Raw genomic sequence first — 24707 nt, 5'->3', positions numbered from 1 at the left:
ACGATTCCTTACTTGTAACAGTATGCAAGTGAGGCCTATAACAGGCAAAAAAGAAAGGTGATGTTCCTGTCCCAAAAAAGTTGCGTTTAATTTCACGGCAAGACAAGAGGAGAACACAGGGAATAAATGACAAGAAAAAACTCATGGCTGGCAAAGAGGAATTGGGAACTAATAAATTCTATTCACATCCCTGGTGACTCCGTAATTCTTGGACATCCTAGATACTCTGGCATGTTTCTGTGTTTTCCAAAGGGGAATAAAAGCTTAAATCATACAGTCATTTGCTAACATTTTCAAAGCACTTTTAGCTAGAGGGAAAATCTTGGCTGACACTACGGAAGCGCGAAGGGACCATAATAAAGACTAGCTGATTGCTCAAGGTTCTCTTACAATCACACAGTCTCTGGTGGTTGCAGGTGGCTCGTGCTCATTCCTTTGGCCCCTGGCATTGACAAAATGCCACCTGGGGAGTTTCTGAAGTGTTTCTGGAACATCTTGAAAGCCAATTGCTTTTGAGCAGTTGGTGCAGAGGCCTCTCTAACACCTGAGACACAGAACAAGCGACCAACAGCTCCAGGTATGTGGCAAGTATAGCAATGGCAGAGTGATATCTCAGTTCTTAGACTCAGGCTGAGCACAGACAGATAAGGCTGGAGTCAAAAGGCAGTAATTTTCAAGTGTTGTAGTCAAAAAGAGTTCTGTATTGCAGGGACAGAAGGGTCCAAATTCATCCCTACTGGATCTGTGGTAAACGCCCTTTGGAAGGACGGTAAATGTTTTATTCACAGAACTTTTAATGTTCCCGTGGCTACAGGAAATTGAGAAGTTTAAACGGAGGCCAGCAGGAAAAGCAGAGTGTGACATGTTGTATTGCTTATTCAAAGCCAATGAAGATTGGGAACAACACTTCTATACAAAGGACTGTTTATATCAAGCAATGCATAATTTTAAATTTCCTGCATGAGTCATTTTTTTGGTATCTTTTTGTCCTGTCTCTTTGTCACTCTCCACTGGACTGAAAAACATAAGCACAATCATGTTAAAAATATTTTTTCCTTTTTAAGGAAATCTTAATGAAACTAGATCCTCGTAAAGCACTGCTGTAGTTCACCACTAGTATACCAGCCACGAGGAGCTCAAGTTGAATGGTCAGGCTAAGGAATGGGTTTATACGTTATCTGGGGACATGAAAAATAAGAGACTTGCTGGCTCTGAAGAATAATTCAATTCAATACACTTGCCCTGACTTAAAGGTGCCACCTTTGGGAACATTTTATGTGTTTACACACAGAACTGTTGAACACCCATAGACACCAACGCAGCTCTAGCAGAAACAGAGCAAGATCTGCCTCTGTGAAAAACAGAATCTGCACTGCATCAGTCTCTGTACCCACATAACATTTGGCTTCTCCCTGAATACTGACAGCAAACAAAGCATCACCCAGGGGACTTCTGTGATGCCTGTCTTGTGGGACCTCAAGAGAGTGCTTCTGACAGGCAAGCAGTACATAACGATCCAGGAAACACAATCTTGCCCCTTTATCCACAGAGAACAGCTCTACATCAAGGTGTTACGTTCACCTCCCTCCCAAAAAAAAAACAAACCATAAGAGAATTCACGTGCTTAGGCTAATGGCTTTTTAAAAAAAATTAGAGTTCTTGCCACACAATACAATGAAAATGCATGTTTTTCTTCTTAAACACATTTTAGCTTTTGTGAGCTTGTGTGAAAAGAGCCCATTATTAAGCCTGAGTTATTTAAGCAATATTGGAAATGCCCCTGCCCTTTTGTTAATTTGCTTGGCTTGCTGCACACATGGCATTTGTTTTATATCATGTGGAACTTGCTTCTTTAAAAAGTCTGCAGGTTTCAAATTCCTTCACTTTTGATAGATGTACTGTATGTACTGTTAGGTTTAAAAAAAAAAAGTTACAGGTGGCTGCTATTTTTCCCAATTCAGTCCACAAAAGCCCCTTTATTAAAAGAAGTCCTTAATGAAAAAGAAAAGTAGAGCTACTGTATGCAAGGTTGCAAAGATCTCTGGTGGAAATATTTGGTGTTTACATTTTGCCGAACTATTTTTACTGTGGATACATACTACACTAAAGGCTCTCTTTTCGCTGCATAATAGAAATCCTTGTGACTGAATTCTATATACTTAGTATGGTTTACATTTTTTTATCCAGCCTTACCACATTTTATTCCAGCCTGCTTTCTGCATGACTTTGTGTGTCTTTAACAGAGCTGTATAACAGCAACACCTTCTGGAAGATAGGAGACACTGGAAAATCATTTCTGCCTCTTGCAGCTTGTTGCACTCACCAGCCGGTGTACATAACTAATAAGGCAGAAGTTCAGAATAATCATTAGGATACATCACTAACTGCACATTTGTTGCTTCATTTAGCAGTAATTGCAAACTCTGTGTTTTTTTTTTTAAATAACTCTTTCACGGTCTTTTTGTCCAGCATACTGTCAACAGTTAACATTCAGTATTTTAATTACACTGGACTTACTGGCCTAAGTCCCCACTCTATACACCCTTTTTCTGATGATACAGAAAAGCAGGGGAGCACCCGGCTGCTCGGTGGCAGCAGCCACCTCTTCAGCCCTCAGAACAGCATGGGCTACTGGTTTGAAGACAGATGTTTCCAAACCCTGTCACGGAGCTTGTGAAGCCACAGACCGGCAACTGAAGTGCAGTGGCCTACATTTGACATCAGCCGAGTGCCTGAAAGTCTCACAGCCTTCGATAAGCACCATGGCCTTCCTAGTGTCTTGATAAACAAATCTCTCTCACCGAAGAGCCTTTGACATCAGGGCCTTTAAATTTTTGCCAAAGAGCACAGGCAACCCTCTCTTCGTGTTGCTACAAGACAGCTTTGTGGGCACAGGTAGAAAGCAGTAGGTTGGTGGTACGGGGGCTCCTTTAACTGGCTTTGGCCTCAATCTGTGGCAATATTTTCTTTTTGCAAAGTACTGCAGAGATATTCTTGTAGAAGTAGTAATAGTTAAAAGTAAAAATAAAAAAAACCCCAAAAGTAAAAGAAATAATACCACCTCTAATTAGATCTTCGAACAAATCATTTTCACACCACTGTTGTGAGTACTACTAGAGGAACAAAGGAGAGAGAAGCAAAGTCCTTTGTGAAAAACTCCATCATGGGACAGAAGGCAAGGAGAGGAGCTTCCACATTTAAACCTTCAGGCCACACATTTCAAGTGTCAAATCTATTATACGTGGTTTTAATGATGCCAAACCAGTGAATAGTCATATTCTAAAACAGCGGGCATTTATTTGGAGGATTGTTAGGTCCTGCAACATTAAGTTGGCTTGGAGGATGCAAGACTGAGAGTCTGGATGGATCCAAATGTGTATGCCTTTCCTCACACCAGGCAACTCACAGTCTGGTTCTTCCTGCTGGGCAGTTGGATTAGATCTGACAAAATTTGGTGATTTTTCAAAGCTAATACAAGATTTACACTTTGGTTTTTAAATTTCAAATGGTGTCTCTCTGAGAAAAAAATTGCCTGTGTTCTTTTCTTTGACATTATGTTCCTGTATGTTCCATGCCTGATTCTCATCCTTGGTCGGGATTCTCTCCTGTGGGCTATTTCTTTTCTTTCTGCATACCTTAACTTGGGTTGGCTCCAGCAACGCCAGCTCCTGCCCACCTAATAAAAAAGCCAGTGTACTGCAAAGCCTGTATGCAATGCAGCCATCAGTCACAAAGCACTTTAGCTTTGCTCACTCCATTGTGAAAACAGCTCTGGAAGCCTTCTGAGAAATACAGAAAGGGATTTTTGCACAACGGAGACAAAAAAATACCTGCAAGTTACATTTAGATGTGTCTGTGAGAGGAAAATTATTTAGGAGAACAAGTTTGTGAATGGTCCTCATGACGTGTCATTTTTGCAAAGAATTCAAGGGCTATCAGTACCCACAACCACCTATCAGTATTCAATACATCCTCCTCCCAACTAACGAAAGCAAATGCAGCCTGCTCTCCACACTCCACACCTCTCTAAGCAACATCATATCTGTACCTTAAAAAACAGGAATCTCAGGCATCATCCTGCACGAGGGCAGACCGCAGCATTATGGAATCCATGAGGGGGCTGCAGGCAGCTGCTCGGTGTGGCCAGGTGAGGATAGCTAACCGAGCAGTGTAGAGAAAGCCATATGGCACCAGCTGTGCTCTGGCTCCCAGCAGGACAACCTCTCCTCTTATGAATATAATTTCCACAGCATGCACGAGAGTGAATCGCTATTGCAATAAGCTGTCCTGTCCTTTTCCTCACCTATACCTGTCACTTTTGGGATGCTGGGCTATCACACAAAACAAGAAGCCGATGCAACCAGAACTGCAATCACTGAGCCCCACGCTGTGGAGGTGGTCCCTGCTGCCTCCAGAAAGTGAGGGCAAAATTCAGTAGGGAAGCCTCTTCCATCTCCCTTCTGCTTCATGTGAGAAATGACTATGTCTGCTCCCCGCACCTGTAAGCGCCAAGAGCCACGGGGTGATGAGCCAGCGGGACTGTGAGAAAGTTGTCAAAGGCCTTCCCTCTGGTCCTGCCAGCACAGCCTCCCTCCAAATGACACAGCTCTAATGTATCCTCTGTGCTGGGGAACGAGTTAACCCCAGGACGAGGGGAGTTTGTGACAAACCACCGCCCCAACTGAGAATCTCTAGTGGGATTTTAACACGTCTGGCCTGGGATCCTCAATCGCTGATAATGACAGGCATTACCTGACCTAGCCAGCAAGAGGATCGCAATAGCTGTTCTCAAGAATTTGCAAATCGTTCTCCAGTTCCTGGCTCCTTCCCTTTGACTATCTTGGCAGCCTGTTCTGGCAGCCAGACTATCTCACCTAAGACTTCTCCAGCTGGTGAAGCATCTTGGCGCTCCTGCCTCTCTATGCCCACACACTTTCATCAACTTCAGCAGTAACCCTTTTAAGTGTTATCTTGCAGGCCTAATTACTTCAAATACATTTTCTGCCTGACGGCGTTGGACAGGTGGAAATTTAGCGCCATCTATTGCTAACTAATAAAACATGCGAGAAGGGGCCTTTCCCAATGGGAGCTTTGCCTGTTTGATTCCCGAAATCCAGCAGAAGCATCTCCACCGCCGCCAGAAACTCTTCTACTTTGAACTGACAGTTAAAGCCTTGCAGTTTTCTAGAAAGCACAGCTCTAAGTCTGGAGTGTGGCCCTAGCAAATTTATTCAGCCTGGGAATATTACGAGTACTGGTATTCTTGTAAGACTTGTAAAATTTCTCTGTTAAGGTTCGTCCTGAAATACTAAGGCATTAGCCTTTTTCTCCCTGTCACCCTCTTCATATTGTAGTAACAATGCTCTGACCTGTACACCTGCCACAGATAAACTATAAAACTGGTCTCTTTATTGATAGTTTGTAGGCCTAACCCCTTGGCAACACTGGCTATACTCTCTTTCTGACTGCGAGGGAATGAAGTGAAAGAAGCGAGTAATCTTGAAGGCAAACAGTATGCCCTCGAGCTCAGCTGCAGCCAAGGAATACCCCAAGAATCTGAGAAGGAGACAAAGTGGTCAGCATTGCTAGATGGTGGGGAGAGGTCTCTGTTTCTGGAGAGACTTAAATGACACTGAAGGTTATATTCTTGTCAAGTCTTAGGAGTTTGACCAGCATAGGATTAAATAATTTACAAATGCCTATCCCTAATAAGACAAGAACCCCGAAGAAGCCTAGCAAGAGAGAAATGCTAGAGAACAGAGTGTGTCGATTTCCACGACAGGAGCAAAATCTGAGTCTTCTCACAACAGCCCCATATATAAATATTTGAATACATCTGAAGCCGTGTGCGTTAGGTGCATGACACAGTAGCATCAGATTATATTGCTCTTAATCTCTGCTTTTCCATGTAAACAACTACTGATATTCGAGACGTTTTTCACAAAAAGGCAAAGGCTGTTTGCAGTGGTGACAACTCAAGTTAATAGGATAGGTGGATAGACATCTGAAGGTACTTATTAAACTAGAGCGTTGCTCTACATGACCTGCAAAGACCAGAAGTATGTTGTCTAACTCTGTGATGTCTCCAATAGATATGGCTGCAAAGATTCCTGAGGAAGGGAGAGGTAAAAGATGACAAAAAAAGATGAGTAACACTACTTCAAAGTGTCTTCAGCCATAAAGTTCTGACATCTTAAAACTTTTGAAAAAAACCCACCTTGATACAGTGTAAATAGCTGTCTGTGTTTTATCAAAACTCCATAATATCTAGTATCTTTTTTTCAAAGCTCTACATGCTGTAGACAGGAAAAAATTATTTTAAAACATTATTTTTTAGCACATACAAAGGAAAGGAAAGGTGGAACGTGTATCAGGCAGTTTAAAAACAGAAAAGCTAAGAAAGAGACATCCAAATGTTTGGTTTATTTTGCAAAATATGCTTAGGATTTTGAAGGTTATCTTGAAGAACTGTAAGACCTGATTCATGATTTTGGGTTCAGCTATACTACTGATTCTAAAAAGTCAACATAAACTGTGAAGTCAGCATACAAATGACTTCTTGCTTTTTGTGAATGAATAAAAACTCTTTCCTCACACAGAAACAGAAGAGCGAACAAGAAATCAAAATAAGAATTCAGGTGTGTTCTCCTTGAGACTCTGCTATTCCCTCAGTTGAATGTATTACAGCCCACGTAATTTCTCCCTGATGCTTGGAAGTGAGGAGACCACTTTCACCTCCCATTGTTTTTAGAGAACAGAGCCTAGTTCACATGGACCTGCCACCGAAGCTGTCCTCACAGCTTTGGCTTTGACTCTCTATTTTATCCCGGTCTCCTTTCCCTGCTCCTCAGAGCCCTACACAAGCAGTGGCAGCAATCAGGTTGTCCTGCCAGGATTGCCAGGAAGGCAGAAGGGGAGAGTAAAACTTTATTACAGCCACATCTGGCCCATCCAGTGGCCACCTCCAGTTTAGAGCAATACGAAGGACAAGGCAAGACAGACACTTAGTAGGGAAAAATAGTCCAGATCTGTTAGTGGCTGCTACTTCTACTCAGCAAATTAGAGCTGGTCCTTAGACACCCTAGAATAAAGAGACACTGAAGCAGAGGAGTGTGTTTGATAGGACACACCTACACATGCCTTCACTATGAATCTGAATACCATCGGTGGTGATTTGGGGTGTATTAATGGAAAAGTAGAGAATGTGATGTAAGAGGCTAAACTTGTAAGGTAGCACTCGTAGGATGATGATTGAGGCCCATTCTTGGGTAGACCAGCCCAAATGCTCCCCTTTGTATATTATTTCAGCATAAGAGGAATTTTATTTAACTTTTTGTTTGGTTTGGAAGAAATATAGTACTAAAGCTTTTAACTAAGTACAAAATTAATTAGTGCTGTTGTGTTTCTTGGCAGGAGTGATATAGAAGGCTTCACGTTGAAATAGATTCTACCTCTGTTCTCAGTATTTGTTTTTACTTTATTTTTTATTCGAGGACAGAGGAAAGGGAAGATTTTTTTTGTTTGGAGACTTGATCTATGTTTTTCTGGTGCCAGATTTAAAGCTGTGAAGATAAATAGAACAAGATCCCATTTCTCAGTCTATTAGCAAACTTCTCATATCAGGTAAATAAGCATTATGGGTTAAATGTTTACAAACGGTTACAAATTTTCTGCTAGAGAAGGCAGTACTCAAATCCGCTGTAATGTGGTAGAAGTAGTTACGGGAGTTATGGGTGAAGGAGGGATGTTCTAGTTTAAAATAAATTATGATACATTACAAAAGCTCTGCAAAAGCCTGTTCTAACTCACACAAGCTCCTAGGGCTGTCAAGAAAACACCAAAGACCCGAGTCACCTGGGACCAGTAAGTTTAAAGGCAATCTGTTCTTCCTGAGCTATGAGAGTCCTGTGAGACTACGACTCTGATCCAAACTTCTGCTAACAGCAATGCCAACTAGGAGCATGGTGAACTGAGATTTCCCCAGCATAGCTGTGCCAACCAAAGCCCCAAATGACTCTGCTGTTCTAGCAAAAATGTACTTTTCCTGTGTGGGGCCATGGCCAGGTGTAGTCTTACTGTATAACTAAAAAAAAATGCAGCTTCACTGGCAGATGAGCCGCTCTCTATCTGCACTGAAAAAACGCACCTAAGCAGAGACATAGAAGCACAGTACGTCACACGTAGGCTGGAAACAAGGTCAGAGGCTGATTATGTACAACAGGTCTAAAAATCTATTACTGCCTCACAGAGGCTTTACTGTTCTCTTTTGCAGTGTTGTATTTACTCATGTAAAGCTATTGTGAACTGAAAACATGCAAGACTTCTTTGTTTTGCACGTGAAAAACAACAATACTTCTTTTATTCCCTACAATTTTCAGGGGAGGGGAAAATTGCTTTTATCCCTCAATGGGCATCTTTCTCCAGCTAGGAAGAAAGATCCAATTGGACATCTCAAGTTAAAAGAATAATTTACTTGAAAATATAACACTGTGATAAACAACCTAGAGTCATTCTGCCAGTGAAATTCAGAAGGGTCACAACCTGATTGCTAGAGACAAGGCAGGTTTTAGGCACAAGCTAAACGAATAAAAGTTGGGAACTCTGTGTTTTATCAGGGAATGAATGTTCCTTCAGTTCAGGCATTCAAAAATCACATTAACCTGGAAAAGCCGAAGCAGGGACAAGATACAGACATGAATGTGATAGATACTGACTGCAGGTGCTCCAGGGCAGATGTCAGATCTTACTTCTGCAGTGGAGGGCGTGGAAGAATCTTTTTGCTACTTTCTTTTTTTTTTTTTTTTTTAAACCAACACTACAGAATGTGTTTTAGCATCAAAAAGTAGTTTACTTGTGGGCAGCAAGGAAGAGGACAAACACGGGTCTTACTTTCTACACCTCAGCCACCTTACCTCATCAGCCAGATATTACCTGGTCAGCTAAATACATGTGGTGTTACACAAAGGAGCCAGAAGGCAGTTGCAGAATAACACCCTTGTGGAGGGGACACTCCTGCAGGTACAGCGAGCAGAGCCAGCCCGACCACATCCTGCCCTGGCCTGGCCAGGCAAGAGCCCACAATGCTCAATTCTTCGCTAACACAGGCACCAAAGGGCTCTTGCTGCAAGGAGCTGCACATGCGGCCAGGCAGTTTTGGAGCTGAAAGAACTTGGTTAAGTCACTGAACTGCAACTCAAGTCCATCTTTTCTCTCCTAAGCAATAACTAATGTGTTGTTTTTTCCACAGATGGCTATGGGGTTTCCTGGTTGTGCGGGCTTGGGTCAAGATCACAAAAATAAACACAGTAAATACTTCAGGTCTCACCTGTGTGGATTCTTTTACTCCGTGCTGCTTAGTAACATAAAAGAACTCTGTACTTGTGAAACAGCTGGTCCTCAATTAAGAAAATTGCATATGCAAAAAATATGGCCACTAAACACATAGGTACAGAAATTTGACTTCCATTACAGACTCCAAAGTCTTTTCTCTTGTCTCCCTCCTCTGAGGTCCAGGCTTTGTTTGGTTCCCATGCACAAAAAGAAGGGCTTAGATTTCAGGTGGCCAGGCACTCTTTTGCAAAAACATAACACTGTGCCTAGATGCTTGTTATTCGTATAACTAATTTCCTTTTGAACACTCTTAAGCCCAGAAGATATCACCTGGGATTCAGAGTGGAACATTTAGGCAATGCAAACTCTGCCAAGGTTAGGTGAAAATGAGCTGGGTGTTTATTTGTTTAAACCAGGATCAGTACCATAGACTGACAATGCCTGAAACTGTAGAAGGTCTGGCCATGTGTAAGCTTGATTTTCTTCCATTTAAATGTCACTGTCAGCTGTAGGCAATGTTCCAGCTTGCAAAGTTTCACTGAAACTAGAAGCAACACTGAGCTTGGCAGAAATGTGGCTGTAAGGTTTAACTGTAAGAATAAGCATGCTATTACAAATTAATGTGGAGAAGGCAACCATAGTGGAATCTGTCTTCAGGTCCATATGGCCCTCCATTGCTCACTGATCGTAGGGCCTGTCATGCATTTGTCCTCACAGGAGTTTCTCAGTTCTCTAAGAACCATTACCTCCATTTTACAGCTGGAAAATAGGAGCTAGGAGAGTTACCTGCCTCACTCAAAGGCACAGAAAGGAATTGATCAAGGGTGACTGCTAATCTTTTCTTACTTTCCAGATTGTTTATAATTTTTCCCTAATGAAAATAATTTCCTATCTGATAAACTTATATTATGCACTGCAGAGGAAACCCAGAGAAGCAGTATCATTTAAAAATAAATCATTACAAGCCAACATGGCTTTGCAATTTACTGTAATTGCAGTTTGATTTTCGGATTTCCTGTGAAAGATCTCAAACTTGTCTTATGACTGAATGAAACAGTAATTGTTAAAATACACTTGGTTGATTACTGATGATCTATAGGTCACAATTTTCTTTTTTTGCCTGAAAAATCACTTTTCATGTGAAACCCACACATTTTTCTGACTACCAGCTCTATACAAACACAAAATTATCTTTCCTGGCAATGCATATTTTATTAGAGAATTAAAAAAATGGCCAAAACAGGCTAAGCAACTCTACAGGAGATGAATTTTGCCTGAACTTCATACATGACTTGATGAGAGTTTCACTGAGTCATTGTTGGCTCTCCTTTATAATGCTTAGATCGTAGTAACAGATAATAAAGCCTTGTTCACGTTACTTTCTATTTCCAGGAAAAAGTTGCCACAAAGAGACTGTGAAGTTTGGCAGAGTATGTATGCGCTCAGAAAATAAAGTTTGCATTTAAATGCTCTATCCTGTAAAATTTTGTAAATTCCCCTTTAGTCAGCCTGAACTTTATTCTTACTGACGTCTCTCGCAACTTTTGACTTGATAAGATCTCAGCATTGAAGAAGCTTGCCCACATTACACATACGTAAAAATGGGGAAATAGTATAGATGTTGATATCATTTTTTGTTAGAACATGAAATAAAATTTGGAATAAGGAGTTCTCGTTTGTGCTGTTTGGATGTAGCAGTGAGTAGATTAAGGGAACCCTTCCAAGGGGCTCTGAGAGTTAAAGAGTAGTTAAACAGTACATTAATAGAGGTAAGGAGTTGCAAGATAGGAACTCAGTAAGACTAATCTTTCAAAAACAGAGCAACCATCTGACCTAAAAAAAAAAATCTGCAGATTGGTTATGGTTCATATACATTACGCCAGTATCAGTTACAAGGTTTTTTGTGCACATATTTTAACAAGCCTCTGCCTTGGTTGACAGATTGCAGCTTGATCTCCCTGAGGTTAAAAAAAAAGAACTACATAAAATAAAAAATTATGCTTTGCCTCTTTGGACATCATCCTGCACACGGGAGAAAGTGCACTAGTATTTGGAGTCTCATCAGATTCTTCCCACGACAGCAAAAACACAGGCAATGGAGTTGGGCAATATTCTTTCTTTAGTGTGTTTGCTTGTTAAAAAGAAGCCTCATTTCAGGAAGTTACTCACTCAAGAATTCTCAAACATGCCACATAAGTAAAATCTACATTATCAAAACTGTTTCTTTGCTCCTTCAGAAAAGCACACATGACTCTGCCTTTCGCTGCTCTTTACCTTAACACACACACACACAGAGGCTACAAACTCTGCAGTTTTAAAGTCCTTGGCACAGACATCAACAAATCCAAAGATTTTTGGTTTAATGACTCACCAGATTGCAGCTTTAGCACTTCCCAGTCTAACACAGCCACCAACAGCAGACAAAGATAACAAAGCAGAACAAGAGAAAACATAATTTCTCTTAGTAAGGCAATAGATCACAGATAACCAACTCTTGCATCACCATCAAGATCCTGAAAATGACTTTGTAAGCCAGCATACCAGCACAAAAATTGTGGCCGCCTGACAACTAAATAAGCATTTTCATTACAGCAAATACAGAACAGGTGGGGTCTTCTCCCCACCTGTGAGTTACTGACCTTACCCCTTCAGAGGGAAAACCCTCTGTAGAAAACTGATTGGCACCAGTGATTTGGGAGGATTTCTGACCTTGGCAATAGCTCAGACTCAACTGTTTTTCCTCAAAAGCCATAAAAATATTCCACCTGCAGAAAGAGGGAATAGCTACAAGGTTACGCTTAGAGGTTGGTATTTGTAGGAGTGTATTTTCAAGACAGGAATATAAGCAGCTAAAAAACCACCCAGGTTTTCTGTTCTTTGCATGATACAAGGACAGACTCTGTGGTGCAGGAAGGGGTGAGGTTAAGTTTATAAGCATTTAAGAGCAATACAAATCCTACCTGGTAGGATCCAGAGATGATTTGAACCCCATCCCTAGAGGTGGAGGATACTGGGACAGTAGTCTGATATGTGGCATTTTTCTTCAAATTTTTAAGCACTGAGATTTCCTAAAAGTATGGGAACATTTTTTACTATCTTTTTTCTAATTAGTTTTTAGTCATGCCCTTACGATGAAGATGCAAAATTGTCAGAAGTTCCTTTCTTTTCCAGTCTGGGACTTCACAGCAAAGCAAGTATTACAGTCTTTGCTTAGGCCTTTACATAAGGTTTGTATGAACTAAACAAAGGGGTTTTTAAAAAAAAATAAGAACCCAGAATTCAGGAATGACATAAGCAAGGTCTAGTGTGTAAAAGTCAGAGCGCCATAACAGATGTGGCTAGCACCTGGGAGATATTCAAAGCCTAACATATCATGTGGGTGTGACATCTTAACTGGTTTCAGCTACTTAAACACTCTGCCATGGCTAAGGAAGCAGTTCTGCTCTTCCTGTGCATGGGGGTTATGCATATACTTCTGCCTTCCTGTGGTCAAGCTGTGGTCTGGTCACTCTTCAACTGCTTGAGTGCCAGCAGTGCCACAAAGGTCAGGGATAGAGCAGCTGGAAGGAAGAAGAGTGAAGCCATTCTCTTCTTCATGCTCAGAGCATGAAAGTCACCTCAAGTTAGAGTCTGAGTTGATACCAGCTGACTTTGAAGACTCCACTGAAATTAGTGCTTCCACTGGCTCTCCTTGGTGGCAATCTATGTAAACTTCACCTAACAAGCAGGTCTTTGTTTTCAGCTCAGGTGTGGTATGCTAGATGAATTTCATCCTTGCCAAAAGGAGAGTCAGAACAGCCCTAGCTGTTCTACAGGTGATAGTGTTTCTGGTAATGGCAGTCTCCCAGCATGTATTTAATTTGTCTGTCTGTAAAGGATGGCTATAAAAGCACCTCCCTCACACATACAAACCTGTGAAGCACCTGCTAGTGTATCATGACACAGCTTCAGCTGCACAGATCCCATCCAGACCCAGGCTTCACCCATATCTGCCTTGGGGCAGACCCAGGGAAATCCTTGCATACTTGCTGTACACTGAAGGTGACTAGCCTGCTTGCTGAGCATTTACATAATGCTTGCTTCAGAGATATTGCCATATATCAAATCAGTATTGACTTGATCAGCTTTTCGTTTGAAAGACATATGTTTTGTAGACTATGAATATGCCTATGTGCCTTAGACATGGAGTTTTTATCTCATTCAGCAAGAAGTCAACTCAAAATACTTAATTATTAAGTCCCTTTGATAATATGCAGAGTGTCTAAAATTAACATATGGGTGCATTTTACAGAGTATGTGGTCAGAATTGACACATTTTAAGTATTTGTTTTTCTGTTTCTTTTAGAGTTATGCATTTATCTCACAAATACTGAGTTTGGTTAGGATACTTTGTATATGAATTTTTTCTATCTCCCTCTAAAAAAATGTCAGCCTACACTGCCGTCAAACTAAAAGATTAATGCCTATATACTACTAAAAAGCATAAATTAACCAAAGTTGACCCTTTGCAAAGAATTATTCCATGAGCAAGATGGAAAAAAAAAAAGGTTAGAAAACACAAGTTCTTCTGAAGTCACTTCAGAAGAACATGATTTCTTTGAATGATCCACAAGAAATTATATGAGTTAAAATGTTTCGTCTTATATAACTTGGCATTGGTGATGCTCAGAATTTAACATCCTGAATTTGTACTGATACCATTAAATGCAATCTGCAGGTGAAGCAGGACACACATTTTCTTATCTGGCATTAAAAATCATTCCCTTGGGAGAGACAGAAGTAGACACCTTCCACATTTTTCTATTTTCTTTACCAGTTCCTCACTGGAGAAGCATCTGGAAAAATAAAAGTGCTACTACAGAAAATTTTGTTCTTCTTGGCAACAGGGTAATCTTTTAGCAACCCTTTTAAAATTACCACTGTGATGCCACAGTGTCAGAACACTGAGCAAAAGGAAAGGAAGATGAAAAACCAAAATTCAACGCTTCTGTTGATATACTGTCAAAACTGGATTTTTCTAGTTCTGTTGTTGACTGACTATATTAGAATCCCCAACTTTGTTTCCTCACCCTGTTTATTCTGCTTTGTCTTTCCCCGTGTATTTTTTTAAAACTGATTTTACTGTCACATCAGCTTTACAAGACTACGGATTCCAGATCAGAGTCCACAGAATTGATCCTCTCTGTTTGTGAGAACACAGTGCTGGTCGTGGTACTGCAAGTGCTTTATTGCCCAGAACTATTGCCAGTTACTGAAATGTTTCAAAAGAGAGGAAAAAAGAGGTCTCTGTGCTAAAAGGCACAGGTTGGTCTGTCTCTGAAGCCCACTCAGCGCCTTGTAGGATCAGTCCTCCTCGAACTCCTACTTCTTGGCATAAGCAAGTTCTGAAAGCTGTCTTACTGAAGCTCAGGCTAGAGTTACAGTTAAAAAAGGTTCCCTTAGGATTAAAGTGGAGAGGCCAAAATGCAGGAATAGACCCTGATTCTGCCATAGCTCATGCTCCTTGAAGTAATTAACAACTTGTAGTACTTACCAGTCTATGTCTTCTTTAAAAGTGTCCTGTATCCACGCCAGCCTACTCTGAAGTCACCAAGAACCAAACTAGATGGAAAATTTACCCTGATGTGTACTTTGCTGCACATCGGATCAGTACTGCCTTTAATCACAGTATTCCCTGCACTGAAAAGGGGGAATACATCACGTATTTTGGTAAATATAGCTACTACACATGCCAAATGTCAAGATTTTAATGACGCTCACTTTTCAGTGCTTTCCATCTTCAAAGGGCTTCCCACTGGTTGACACACTTGAGAGTAATGACTATTCAAAACTGCCCTGTGAAGTAAGCACCCGAAGTATAAATGAGCAAGATGGCTTTTGTTTTCTGGCTTTTGTTTTCTGGCTTTCTTCTCTCCCTTGAGTTCATCGTCCCAAAGCCCTTAAAATGGGGGCTGTATTTAACCATTGCTACATACTCCCAGCGTGTTAAAAGCTGTTTCATGACAACGTGGTTAGCAGGTAGGTGGTTTTGCCACTAGATTTGTCCAGCATTTTACTGTGAGTGAAACAACTGTCTTAGCCTCCATGCTTGGCAGGACAGATGCACATCTGCCACTGTTAAGGCCTCCTTCTTCCCTCTGAGTGTCATATCCATAGACTTGAGTGGAAGCCAGAAGGCAGAATACAGGTTTTGCATTTTAACTACAGAGTTAGCTTATCTCTCACCACTTGCAACTTGCTTTGCTGTTCTTAAATGCCACACTTCATTTGGTAACTCTTTTTTCTTTTAATCCAGCCTTCAAGATTGTATTTCATCAGAGTTCCCATCTATGGGGTAATTATGCTTGGTTACCTGTATTCAACAGTGATTATTTCATAACATGCCACAAACAGGTGCCCATTAAATTCCTTTATTGGAGACAGAAACATTGCATAATCACAGATTTGATGAGGAAAACTGCAAATAGTATAGACTGTTTCTACTGCCAGTAAAATACAATTACTACAGGATTTATAGACATACAAATATAAAGTGTTTCTTTCGTGCCAGATGGTCTGTACGTAACAATGCCATTAGGAGCGCTTAATTGTGCTTCTACAAAACCTTTAGAGAAGAATGAGGTAGAGTTTCCTTTACTTTATCCAGTATTTTTTCACACTTCTGTCCTTCAGTGCTTTTATATGTTCAGATCCTTGTAAAATACCCAGTTAACTTGAACAGTGGAGAAAGAGAGACCCTTCAAAGGTGTTTACTTCTCCCTTTTTAAGTCACTCATTTCCTGCTGCTTATATGCTACAGTTCCAGTAACTACTACTACAACCTTTTAAATGTCTGAAAGGTCAGGTAGATTGGGACTTCTGTCTTTCCAAATTTACTGCTTTGACAGAAATTGTTTGCAAATAGCTTCAGATAAAACTCTTACTTGTCTCCATCATGGCAAAGAACCTTTTATTTTCTGTCACTCTCTGCTATATTGGCCAAGCTAGAATCCAAACTATCTCCTGAGGAGAGGGAGGGGAGAGATTCACTCTCTGTCACCATCCTTGACTATGGAATAGTTAGTATTTGTCTCCTACTTGCAGTTCTGGTCCACTACTGGGCCATGAGAAAATGAATATAAATTATGGGAATAGAACAGGCCACTGATCTGTAGAAAGCAGTTTCCTCCTGTTCAATGATTTGGAGCACTACCTGTTTGGTTTGATCTAACATTTTACTGTTTCATTAAATATGAAAGTGTGTGGCAGGTATCAGTTAAGATACTACAGCCCCAGCCAGCAAAACGTAGGCACAGATGCAGGCATTTAAGTAACTGAATAAGAGCATTCTTAAACGGCAATAGCAATCTATCATCCTGCTAGATGTTTGGTGTAATACCTGGGTAGTCTCTGTTTTGGACTGAATGGAAACGGTAATGACCTTCTTCAGACCTCCTGACTTGACTGACTTGATGAGTAATTTTATTCTCAATCCTTAGCATGCCTGTTCTGGAAAAAAGACTTTTCACTTTGCTCTGGCATTTGCTGTAAGCACCTAGTACTTACGAAAAACTCGAGAGTGCGCTAAGTAGCATACAGTAGAGAGAAAAAAAACCCTGTTATTTCACCTGAAGAGGTCACAATTGTAGCAGTGACCAAATCATAATGAAGAGGGGATTTGGCACACAGGAAGAAGGTGACTACATAAAGAATATTTGCTTTCTTCTTATAACCTACTGAGACATGATAGTTTAAGAGAATGGTCCACTGATACTGTATCAGAATTCTAAAATGAAAAGCAGAATTTGTATAAAGAGGTGCAAAACTTAAAAGACTCCATGTTCATATATTGATCGCTTTGACCACAAAATGAAAGAAAATCTGTTCCTGCAAGATAGTACCACCTGAGATAACTTCTGAGTTCCTTCATCTCACACTTAAATGACTGCCCTAAGCCTGACAGAATCAAGTCCTACAAAGAGTTAGCACTATTATGAGAACCAGCTATTAGAAACTTTCCCAACTCTTAGAAAAGAAAGCACTACACTTATTTTATCTACTATTCCCTGCATACTTCTTTGGTAAAAACCAAAAATGACCACTGTTGGAAAACCTTTTGGAACACTGTAGATAATTACATCCCCAAAGTTGTCTTTCCTCATCTTCCTATGAACATGAAATTCAAGATTTTTTTTTTTTTTAAAGTATGGCATGGTAATTCAGGACTGTGGTAAAAATCAGACACAGTAAATTAAGTTTTAAGATAAGCCAATGGTGTAAATTCATGCTCAGAGAGAGGGATGAGGATCTAGCAATGCTGTTATTACTAGTGAATTTAAACACGATTATTTTCAGCGAATTTGGATGTTGTTAAACTTGCTAGTGTGGTTAATGTGATTTATTTCCGAGCTACTAATTTCAGAATTTTGTTCCAGATCCAAGGCTTGACTATTGTAATTCAATGTTGTTCCACACTTGCTAAGCCCTTGACTATTCTAGCTCAAGATAATGGCTAGTTAGTTTCATTTATGGAGTTCAGGATCTATTTTGTCACTTGGGTGACCTACTCTAGGTGATCCTGCTCTGGCATTCTGTGATTCTGTGAACTGTGTTATAGAGGGCACTCAGATTACAGAGAGAAAATATCCTGCAATTCCCACTAACAACCATTTTGCTTAAAGCGACGCATGGACAGAAGGATTGCTAGAACAGTATTGCTATACTGCTTAGGGTTTACCTAATACTAGTACTCTTTTGTTATTATGACTAAAATTACAAATACTTATTAAGAAGATACTTAGTTTAAATGATTTAGGACCTGTGATTTATTTTTTCTAAATCTTGAGGATAGTGACAAAATACAGCAAAACAATGCTCTTTGATGCTTCCCAATTGCTAAATGTTGCAGTTCAGAAAATTTGTAGTCGAGATTGATGAAGAGGTGTCTCTCAGTGCTACATGACAAAGTGTACCTCTAGAATAGTTGTAATCTAATGACTCTACACCAAGAGGTACAATGCTTCCTTTAAGCATCTCTTTTAAATAAGATAGCCCTGTCTGAGAGGTGGAGGTGAACTCTCTTCAAGATCTTTCTGTATGCTGCTTTATATTCTGAACTATGTGTTTTATTTGTTTATGGGTTCATACAGCAAACCTTAAATATATTTCTCATTCAAATAATGTTTTTATCCTGTATAGCCAAAATCCTTTTACTTGAAAACAACCCTTGAAATGCTGGACTTTACATGGCATCTTTCTTTATTGCCTAAAAAGCTTTCTGGAGAGCTTATTTAATCTGTAGTAAAATCACTTTTTAAGTAAAAGTTTAGATTAGAGTTAAAAGCAGTATAAGTGGTAGTACTACTCTGCACTTACAAAGAGGTTGGATAACTTGTCCAGGGTCACAAAGTCAGTGGCAAACTGTTTAGGCATTACATGTACAGGTGGTGAAGCTCAGTTTCGATCCCTGAACACCTGCAAGATGAACAAAACACTTTTTTTTTTGGTTTTTTTTTTTTTGGTTTTTTTTAACTGTAGCTACTTTAAAAGCAAAATGAATGCAAAATTTACTGACAGTCACTTAGCTATAAGACTAAGTGACATCACGATAGAAAGCTGAGCAAAAAGGGTTGCAAATCTGTGCAGGAGGGAGAGAGCAGCCCACCTCAGGGCATGCTCAGCTATCATTTACACCCACCCACGTCTCAGCACACGAGCCTGACACTAAGACATTCAAACTTACCATCAGTAGGGTGAACCCCACGGACAGGCAGCCCATGTACCATAGTCTGGCAGGCTGTGCTACCCTCTCTGTGTTCTATTTTGTAGCAAGGCACTATCAACAGACAGTTCACACTAAGCAATCTGTTGAGATGATGCACACTTTTGGAGGGGCCATTGAATTCAAGAATGTTCCTCTAATTAGGCAGCTATCAGATCAGGCTCAGTTGTTTTTCTGCCTACCTCCTTGAAGACCATGCATTAGACAGACACTTGAAATAACCTGGACTCTAAATGACTCTCATATATCACATTTTTCCAAATTATCAGTCTTTATGCCTGAAGAAAAATAAGTACAAAGTAAGTAAACAGGAGAGGATGAACGATATCTCTCTGTTGAATTAAGTAAATCCTAGACAACAGTTTATCTAGAAAGAGGAGGAGTGGAGCACAACTGCTTTTTGGCTTGAGATAGCTGGACAGGTGTAAACAATGGCTGGGCAGACAGTTCTCTCACTATCTTGCTTTCTTGCTTTGACATTTTTTTTTCTTATGACACTTCCCTTCTATATCCCAGAAAAACCACATTTGCTTTGCACTGCTACAGACTGAATAGATTATCTACCCTAAGCAGGAACCTTTATTAACATTCTCACCAGAGTCTGTCACTGTAAATTCTCAGCAAATTTGCCCTCACTGTAGTTAAGAATCTAGTTAAGTAATGCCAGTTGCTGAAGCCATAACTCTTGGCATCAGAACAGCTTGTATGAAATGCCAGTTTCATGAAAAGTTCTCTCATTTGAAGGACTGCTTTCCTATGCATGAATGACACTCACCAAACTGAAAATTAAGGACATGCTCAATACTGAAAATAATAATCAAAAGAATGAAGGGGAGAAGAAAGAACATATGAAAATTAGAGTTCATTATTATCATTTTAAAGTACCAGTGTTTGTAAAACATAAGCATGTGAAAGACTGAATCTTGTTTGATCAACCCAATTAAACATTAAATAATTGCAGCCAATTATGCAAATACCACACAACAATATTAATATGTTGATCTTTTTTGAACAGTCTCAAATTCTCCTAATGTTAGACTGTCTTACGTCTTAAATGATCAATTAGCAGAACCATAACTAAGTGATGAAGAATGGATAATTGCCTAGTTATGATGTACCATACTCTTTCTATGTAAATCTGTTGCAATTAAACAAATAGGGCACATAGAGAAAAGATGTGCAGATGTTCTTTTACAATCTATTTCTAGTTCAGGGAATACCACAGTTCCCTCCTAAATTTTACAGGCGAAAACAGCGAGAACACATTACCAAATACTCACTATTATTTATACATATTATGTCTTTCCTTTGGTTAACATGATAAAAAAGCAGTGGCAGAATGCAGGGTAGAATAGCATGCAACATCAGAAGAATATCCTGTATTATACTGACCCATCAGCTCCCTTATTTAGGTTTTAAAGTTTAAAATCTAGAACGATTCACCTGGATCCCATCTGGAAACAAGTACAACTTTGAGTTGACATAACCAGACTAAAACAGTTAACCAAGATGTTAAAGACAACAGTCAGTATACACGTATTGCATGTTTTTTTTCTTTTCTGCTAGAAAAGTCTGTGCATTTCTGCAGGTGATTCCAGTTTCAATTCTCATCATTCTGAAGTCTCCATCAGCTCAAGATGTCCAGTAAAACAAAAGGTGTCTCTCTGGTCAGTGCAGGAAACAGTGCAAATCAAAATAAATGAAACCGCCTGGTTTCCTCACATTAAATTACTTGCATTCGATTTAAGAAGAGTTTTACACAACTTTTAAGTTCACACTGCAGTAAAAAAGGTTCTTCTAACTGGTCCTTATTCATTCTGACTAGTGAATAGATTACTGCTGATATCATAGAATGGCCTAGGCTGGAAGGGACCTTAGAGATCATTTAATCCAAGCTCCCTGTCATGGGCAGAGACGCCTCTCAACTAGATTAGTAAACACAGGGGGACCAAAGGGGGATCGAACCCGTGACCTTGGTGTTATCACCACCACACTCTAACTGACTGAGCTAACTGGCCCCCTGTTATTGATATATTGATACCTTTACGGGGATTTTTGATATATGATACCTGTCAACTCTGTCAACATCCTGAGATGTTAAGGTATCATACAAACACTTTTCCATGCATCTGGAATTAGATATTTCCACTTTTCCATTTGCTGCCAAATTTAAGATGAACACAAGGGGCCAGATCAAATAGCTCAGTATCAGGAAGCCACATGTGGTTGCTCATTATATAATCTTTAAAGAGCTCCCTGACACACTCCAGTTAAAGGTACTCTTTAGTTATGATACTTGTCTCATTGGATAAAACCATCTACCTCACACTGCATCTTGACATATTCCCCACATTAATTTTTCCACCCATCTAATTGAATAAGAAGAAAGACTACCAGCAGCTTACAATACACAGTAAGATACTGAACAAAGACCAGCACACGATACAGATTCGAATGGTCAGAAAAGCAGATACACAATAATATTGCTACTTTAAGTGAAACAGTGGTTTGTGCTTGCAGTTGTATCCTAAAGAGAAAGCTATCCAACAAATTTTAACAATGGTTACACTGTCAGAGAGAACCTTCAACTGTTCTTCATTAAAAGGTCAGGCGGGACTGCACTGAAAGACACTAAAAGTCATATTTTGAGGGAGCAAAAGAAAGTAATGGCTCGACCTGACCAAAAATGAACAAGAAAGCCATAAGGCTACTTTTAGCAGGATAAGGCATGGATGGTCTATTACAAATTACATTTTGCCTTTTTAAACTATGTTAACAAATGCCAGAAACAATAAAGGACTTAAAAAGCATGGGAGAGGTACTATTGGGTCTTAAAAAAATAAAGTGCTAAATATTTCCCTTAATACTGGTGCATCTCTCCTGCAAACTATGGCAGTAAATGTTTCACTTTTAGTTCTTACAGGACTCCACTAGTGTCAATAAAATTCCACCAGTTTTACACTGAAGTAGCACTTTGGAACACTGATACAGAATATGGTGATCCTTTTTGGCAAGAGATATCTTAAAGCTGTTTGACAAAGCTGTGTGCAAAAAAGAAAGCTAATAAATATTACAGTATGATTGTTAGTGAACATTTGCAGAAGTTATTTCCCTAACTATGGGCTATATGTTCTACGTGGCTTCCAAATAGTATCAAGATTGCATGTGAGAGAGTAGCGTTATATGAAGAAGTATGTGCTTAACCAGAATGAAACCAGAGTTCAAATGAAACTTCCTTCCTTCTTGTGCTAGGTATTTTCTGTTGACAATATAGCTTGTTCCTTACCAGGAAGGCCCTATTAAAGTACACATGTCAATGGGGGCTGGACACGTCAATTGGTTAAGGGGACAAAAAAACCCAAACAATTTGGCGATCCGAATTATGTGACTGGATGATGAAAGAAATTTCTCTTCCTCAGTCCAAAGGTTTCGTCGCTGTGAAGAACAATTCAACTTTCACAGACACACTTGTCTAATCTTATTGTCTAGATAATCACCTGGAAGGCAACACTGTGGCTGCAAGCACTCAGCTCTATGCTAGGCCAGGCAAAGGGTAATTCTTGTCTCAGGAGGGCCTGACCCAACCCTGTAAATCATCTATGGAAGGATGTATTCAACTGTTAGGGAGGGATGCACTGCCCAAGCAGCCACTGCATATCCCCAGGGAAGGAAAGGAGCATATTGCAGGGTAGATCAACTCAGAGAATTCTCTTGGCCTAAAGGACAGGGCTGTTATTTGACAGTATGCGAGTGCGAGGATATAGAGGGCTATGCAAACTCAGGAATCTCCCATACAAGCAGAGTATGAAAGGAAAGACCGTATGATTAAAGTTTGCTGTTTCCCCAACACAGAGCAAAAGGCAGAATTATGTCAACAGAACCCTTTGGCCAGCTAACAGGCAACGTCTTTGTATTATACGACAACGCGCTCTGCTGCTGCTGGTAGTTAAACCAAACCAAACTGAAGAGCAGTTGAAGAGCGTTTAACAAGTTTTGAGACTGTACATAAGACACAAGGAGGCACTAAGAAAACCATTAGGAAAGTTCTATTGCTAACATTTAGCACCTCTACCAATAAAACAGGCTTCTACCAACAAGATTACAGTAGAAATCAAAATGATTGTGTTCACATTTGCTGGATTGTGGAAACAATCATCCTGGAGGAGCAAACTGATACAGAAACTATGCTACGCACAGGCAGCTACAGAAAGTGTTATTATTCATGTCTGTTCTGCCTGGAGGGTCTGAACGTTTCCACCTTCATGACACCAGCACTGCCCAATCGCTGTCTTCTCGTCCATACTGAAATGAAGGAAAACAGAGTTTAAGAATAAAAGTTAAAAGTAACAGTGTACAATTATAACAACTTCTTTGGTATATCCTGAGAAAGATTCATATCCACCACCCTGATAGCACTTTACATTTCTTATGCCTTTACTTCTCTCTTTGATTTGAGTAAAGCCTAAAGGCAGCTTGAAGCTTTATCCATCTTCTAATAAGTAGGCTAGGAAGCGGCAATACTGATACCTGCTTGCTAGAGATGATACAGAATAGTACTGATTCACTAGAGCTTTCCATCAATTTAATACAGTTATTCCTTGAGGCCAGTTCACTAATTCATTCATAAGTATGCCCCTGCTGAGGTTCCAATAAACAAACACATTTGGTTTTATTTCTTTTTATTTTCAAGGTGGCTTTTTATTACAGCATTCTGATTGAATGTAAAATAAAACCCATCACAAATACCACAGAGTGCAATTAAGAGAGAATTGTAACCCAAATGAAAAACAAGTTGTCTCTCCATATGCAAACCAACAGGATCACCCGTGCAGAAATGAAGGCAACCTACCCCATGGAGCTGTATCCCTTCCAGGGACAGATACAGTCCCAAGGCAGCACTTTCGGCTGTTAAATTCATTCCGTGTTCTAAAGCTCTTTGTCATCAGTCCTGTAAGCAATGCTCCAGAGAGCCTCAAAAACGCACATAGGGCTCAAGTATGTAAGTAAAGCAGAGGTGGACAGACCAGTGGCAGATCTAAGCTGTGTGCCCTTTCCCTCACAGTCCCATGTTCACAGAGGTGATTTGAGACAGCCAGCATGGCTTCACCAAGGATAAATCCTGCCTGACCAACCTAGTGGTCTTCTATGATTGAGTAACTATGTCAGTGGACATGGGAAGAGCTATAGATGTTGTCTGTTTGGACTTCTGTAAGGCCTTTGACATGGTCCCTCTCACCATCCTTCTTCCCAAGCTGGAGAGATATGGATTTGATGGGTGGACTTTTTGGTGGAAAAGGAATTGGTTGTATGGTCGCACCCAGAGGGCAGTGGTCAACGGCTTGATGTCTAGATGGAGATTGGTGACAAGCAGTGTCCTTCAGGGGTCTGTACCAGGACCAGTGCTGTTTAGTATCTTCTTTAGTGATGTAGACAGTAGGATTGAGCGCACTTTCAGCAGGTTTGCAGATGAGACCAAGCTCGGTGGTGTGGCTGACATGTATGAGGGACAGGATGCCATCCAGAGGCACCTGGACAAGCTTGAGAAATCAGCCCCTGTGAACGTCATGAGGTCCAACAAGGCCAAGTGCAAGGGCCTGTGCCTGGGTTGGGGCAATCC

General features: G+C 40.2%; 1 protein-coding gene across 1 annotated transcript in view; it reads right to left on the bottom strand.

Moving 5' to 3' along the window:
* Positions 1-23057: 23057 nt before the first annotated feature.
* Positions 23058-24707, bottom strand: part of BCAT1 (branched chain amino-acid transaminase 1, cytosolic) — a gene marked incomplete at its 5' end in the record, with an annotated part of 38353 nt that continues 36703 nt past the window's right edge. The window contains one exon of the mRNA XM_009864432.1: positions 23058-23392. Within this exon, the coding sequence (XP_009862734.1) occupies positions 23351-23392 (42 nt within the window). The remainder of the gene's footprint in view (positions 23393-24707) is intronic.

Source organism: Apaloderma vittatum, unplaced genomic scaffold (genome assembly GCF_000703405.1).
Source record: "Apaloderma vittatum isolate BGI_N311 unplaced genomic scaffold, ASM70340v1 scaffold6782, whole genome shotgun sequence".
Taxonomy (NCBI): Eukaryota; Metazoa; Chordata; class Aves; order Trogoniformes; family Trogonidae; genus Apaloderma; species Apaloderma vittatum.
The sequence above is the reverse complement of the archived record's forward strand: the minus strand, read 5'-3'. Positions and strand labels throughout refer to the sequence as shown.